Source organism: Alligator sinensis, unplaced genomic scaffold (genome assembly GCF_000455745.1).
Source record: "Alligator sinensis unplaced genomic scaffold, ASM45574v1 scaffold576_1, whole genome shotgun sequence".
In the NCBI taxonomy this organism is placed as follows: domain Eukaryota; kingdom Metazoa; phylum Chordata; order Crocodylia; family Alligatoridae; genus Alligator; species Alligator sinensis.
Genome location: NW_005842819.1, coordinates 650647 through 655893, shown reverse-complemented (window position 1 = coordinate 655893; position 5247 = coordinate 650647). Strand labels below are relative to the sequence as shown.

General features: G+C 41.6%; 1 protein-coding gene across 1 annotated transcript in view; it reads right to left on the bottom strand.

Moving 5' to 3' along the window:
• The window catches only part of PEX3 (peroxisomal biogenesis factor 3), a 39023-nt gene that overhangs the window by 20088 nt on the left and 13688 nt on the right, over positions 1-5247 (bottom strand). The window contains exons 4-5 of the mRNA XM_014525521.2: positions 1600-1643; positions 73-197 (exon numbers count right to left, since the gene is read on the bottom strand). Of these exons, the coding sequence (XP_014381007.1) occupies positions 73-197; positions 1600-1643 (169 nt within the window). The remainder of the gene's footprint in view (positions 1-72; positions 198-1599; positions 1644-5247) is intronic.

Here is a 5247-nt window from a genome sequence, read left to right as displayed (position 1 = left end):
ACTCTTTCATCTCTCACTAAATATTTTTTTTCCATCCTTAATGATATCCCCTTCAAATAATTAGGTACTTACTGTGCCATTTTTGCAGACTGCTGCATTATCCAGGTATATGTAACCACCAATAATATTTAACTGGACACGCAGAAGAACTACAAGCATACAGGTACTATAGACAGCTACAATGCTTCTTGTGAAACCTTGAACAGGAAAACGAAATCATTTTAAAGTTATATAACTTAGAAGGAGAAAGCATTTGCCAGAGGTAAATACATGCTCATTTCTTTCTTTCTTTATTATTTTTGTCATGACACCAATATTCTCAAAAAATGTATTATGGCCCCATAGCAAATATATTTCACAATGAAGATGGTCAACATATCTAAGATATGTACAGTAATGAAAGGTAAAATTGGCAACAACTCTGTACTTGTGTACTATGAAGAAACATGCCAAACTATACTATATTGAAATAATTTTGCAAAAAATGTTGTGCACAGTGTACTTAAAGCCAATTCCAAAACCCATCCATTTGGGTTTGAAAAGGGAACTTCATTTTTCATTAAACCATGGAAACAGATGCCTTCATGTGTTACATTTCAACAGACCTTATTATACAATTAAGGTAAAAAAATGCATGAAAGCAGCATGGAAACAAGAAGCTTGCTAACTACTATGGTGGAAGCTGCTGACACCTAAAGAAAGGAAACAGAAGCCGGTACTGGCATTGGAGATGCCAGCCACTAGCAAGAGAGAATGACTGAAAGGAAGGGTGTGAGGCAACCAAGAGTGTGTTTGCATGAAAGTCAAAATACAGCATAGGCATAGAAGACAACCAGGGAATTAAAGAACATACATAAGGGAGTTGCAGAAGAGAGGAATAAACCAGAAATGGAAGAAGAAGAAAAGAGCTAAGCAGGACAAGATATGGTAGCAGGGGGGTGTGGGGTATTTAGCCCAATGGTATTTCACTACACAACCACTTAGCTGTGGTTCACTGCATCTTTCCCTTTCCCTGGCCACCATATAAAATAATGAACCAGGGATTCCTTTGGTATAACTATTTATTACAATGATGCAAATAAAATATAGGACTAGCCAATGGTTTAGAGGCAATAATGTAATTTCTCTTTTCAGCTGGTTCCCCCAAACCTTGGTTTTTACTAAAGGTTCAGAAAGATGTTGCTGGACATTAGTATTACTTCATTCGGTAAAACCTGAGAAGAGGTATCTACAACCTTACAGCCTTTCAAGAGTCAGTGAGGTCCTACAGCTTGGCTTGTGATCTTATTACACTTTTCAAAAGGCATACAAAATTCTCATCAGTAGCCCCCTTTGGTAGGATCTTCTGCCTTGCAACATTATGCAGCAGCAGTCATCACATTAGCTCCATTCCCAAAAGCAACAGCAACAATAAATATATTTCACAAGGAAGAGAAGGCAAAGGAGGTGCATTTACGCTTAGTATGAATGAATTGGAGATTTTGGGGATGCCTTGGGCAAATGATTGTCTTCAAGGGCAAGGGTCTGGGCCTCATTGCCCAGGACGCCCCTTCCAGCCATATATTTTTATCAAGTAGGTGATCTTTGATTTTGACTTACTTATTATCTTCAAATCCTCCCATATTTCTAACTTGTTTGCTGGCCTGCAAGGAAAAGAATGCAAATATTAAAATATCTGATTTAAAAATTAACCTGGAAATTACAAAATACTAAAAATGGAAATAAGTGCTGCAAGACTAGTTTGTACCATCTACCATAAGCATTCAAGTGAGGTCTGTGTCTATGCTCATTTGCCTAAAAAAAAGCTCTGTAAGTTCTTGGAAAGGAATTTTCAAACCTTGACACAAGAACAGTTTTTGACCAGTTGGATTCTGTAGCTGCATTATCTGTTCAGAGCTCCTAAACTAAGGAGTCAGTATTTACAAATAATGCAAAAAAACAAAACAAAAAAACTCTCTATGTTAGTCTTGTCCAGAGTCCTGATCCTGTTTCACATTTCAGACAGACACTTATGCCCACATGGGGCCCAACTGCTTCCACTGGAACTGTGCGAGCACACCACTGTTCACCAGTATGTGGTGCATTATGGTTTCAGTCCTCGTGACTGAAGCTTGAGAGGGCCCAGAGAAGGGCCACCCGCATGACCAGGGACTTGCACAGCAAGCTATATGAGGAGAGCCTGAGGGATTTTGAACTCTTCATCATAAAGAAAAGAAGGCTGAGAGGGAACCTGATTGCAGCTTACTGCTATATCAGAGGCGTATATCAGGGGCTCCGTGAACAACTTCACCAGGGCGCCCTGGGGGAAAACTCGTAACAACAGCCGCAAACTCCTGGAAGATAGCTTCAGGCTGAACGTTAGGAGAAACTTCTTTACAACTAGGGTGTCCAGACTATGGAACAAGCTCCCCCCAGAGGTGGTGCATTCATCTACCCTAGAGGTCTTCAAGAGAAGACTGGACAGTCACCTGGCTGGGGTCACCTGACCCTAGATGTCTTTCCTGCTCATGCAGGGGGCTGGACCCGATGATCCTTCAGGGTCCTTTTCAGCCCTATGATTCTATGACTTAACCTTTTAAGTTCAACCATCATCACTTTGGCTCTAGGGAGCAAATCTGGTAATCCTGAAAACATGAACTAAGACTCTGACCATCTGTGGGGTTACACATTTTTTTTTTTTTTGGCAAGACGCATGTTTTTCCTGGTATCCTGGGAAATTCCAAGGTTACATCGACAATGCAGTCAAGGCTGTGACTAAAGTATATGTAATTGTACTAGCTTTAAGGCAGCCAGCTCACGTGGTAGCAGTAGTGCTGGCAGCATAGTGACAGCAAAATGAACCCAAGTATAGGTTAACAGCTGGAATATTAACATATTAACACAGCCTCTCCAGTGGGTTTCACCAGCCCCCGCTATTTTATATACTCATTCAGCTACACTGTGAAATAGTTGGTTTAAAGCTAACTGGCATATGTCCACAAGCTGCAATTGCAGTAATTCTTATTTCCAATGTTAATTCCTTTTCATAACATCTATTATTAACAATACGAAAAAGTGTTGCTGGTAATAACAGCTGTTGCATCACCCCTGAGAAAACAGCATTTTAGCAGCGAGTGAAATGATGCTCTAAAATAATTTGGAAGACATTTTGGGGTGAAGTTATATGCAACTATTACTTATTACTCTGGACACAGTGAACGTTCCTTTAACGAGGCAACTTGCAAGGAACCTAGTAAAATATTATATTAATTATTAATAGCCGATCAAAAAAGTTATTACTCTTTATAGGCACAGATCAAAGCGTTGGAGGATTTGGAAAGTGCAAACTAACTTCTGGTATCAGTTTAAATAAGTCTTCCTCAAAGGCGGTAGTAACTGGTTGCTTAAGTGTCTAGTACAAATAATACAAACTAAATAACATGCAATAGGATATCAGTTTTAGAACCCTGGAAGACAAGAGAGGTGAAAACCTTAAGGAGGAGACACTTGGAAAAAATACAAGGAGTTCCACAGAACACCTAAAAAACAATTCACATTTGTTTGTTTGCAACTATCTCAACGATTTCAGAAGCTAGGCTTAAAACTAATAAAAGGAAGTGACATGCAAACATATGGACGACAGACTACAACACTACAGGGCTCAAAAATTCACTCTTTTGTGCCTGGTGAGTAGGAATTTTCCACTCCAACTGGGGAGGGGAAGAGAAACTAATGCCTTCAAGTTCTGAAGAACTTGTAACCAAATGGTTTCTGGAGCGTGGCAGCCTGTAGAAACACAACTCTAAGTACAGCAGAGTGAAAAGTCATAAGGTTTTCTCTGCTGTTGTTTAAAACCCTCCAGAAAACAGTGTTACTAACCAGAATGACATCTACTTTAATTTACTTATTGCTTTGGGAAGCCCCAGTCAGCAGCAGAAAGCACTGGAAAAGAGGTTTTGCTTCACACTGCTGAGGGAAGGGACCAAGGAAAGGATTCTTTGGTGCTGTACACAGGATGCTGCTGATAGCCCCTGTCCAAGCGCTGAGGATATTTGGGAGTGAAAAGGGGGAGAGAGGTGAAAGAGAACACTCCTGGACACATCTGTTGTTTCTTCTAGTCCAATAAAAATACTAACCAAGGCCACCAGCTTTCTATATTTGCTTAAACTTACTAAGGAATGGCAACATCTTACCAAACCAAAATATCAGCAAGAAAGCAGACATCCGCCCAAGGACATGAAGAAACTTAGGTTTCCATTTTTCTTACATGGATTGGGACAGGGGTGTTGACAGGATCAGGGCTGCTCCTCTGACTGCGACATCCACTCCTTCCTTCAAGAGTTAAACAACTCTCAGTGACTAACAAAGTTTGATCTATATCTACAAATTAAAATGGCAAGGAAGCACACCTGCATTGCTTGAAAACAGTAGCTGTTTGAAAGATGCTCACTTTACATGCAACCCAGTTATTTCATTTCATTTTTCTTTCCACAATCCCTGCTTCAAAAAAGCCAATGGAATTTAAGTACTTCCTCCAAGAAATTAAGCTGCCTTATCTCAGATGTGAGAAAACTGGAGGCAGATGACCAGAAGGTGTCCCAAGTTACTGTACTCATTCCAAAAAAGACAATTCATGCTTGCAAGCTACAATGCAGGATTCCAGATTGTCCTAGTATCTCTGGATTGGCTGCTAATCTACTGCAAGGAACTAGAATTTTAGAAGAAACCTATGTATACAGAAAGTAAGACAAAACGACCATACAGTGGGCTCACATCCAGTGCCACTACATTAGCCTGCTTACTCGAACATAATTGTTATTGAAGGTAGAGGTGCACCAATAGATCGGTCTGATATCGGATTGGCACTGATATAAACAAAACTGGCTGTATTGGAAATTGGCTTGATGCGGCTAATAATTTGGCCAATAAATGCCCGTGTGCACGTGCAACTGCAGTGCAGCATGCAGGCAGTGAGGAGCATGGCCTGGCATTCTGGAGACCTGCATTCAGCTGGTAAGTCCATCATGGTGGAAGGGCATGAGGGAGGGAAGGAGTGTGGGGAGGCAGATCAATGACCCCTGTGGTAAGGGAGGGAGCGGGGCTAGGGCTGGGGCTAGGGTAGGTACTGCCCAGGCGGGGCGGAGAACGGGACAGAGCTGCGGCTCATCCGGGGGATGCGGGCATGTGCTCCCCAGTTCCACGTGGGGCAGGGCAGGGCAGGCAGGCTGCAGCTGCCAACTGGAGTTTGGGCTGTGCCAAGCTCTTCTC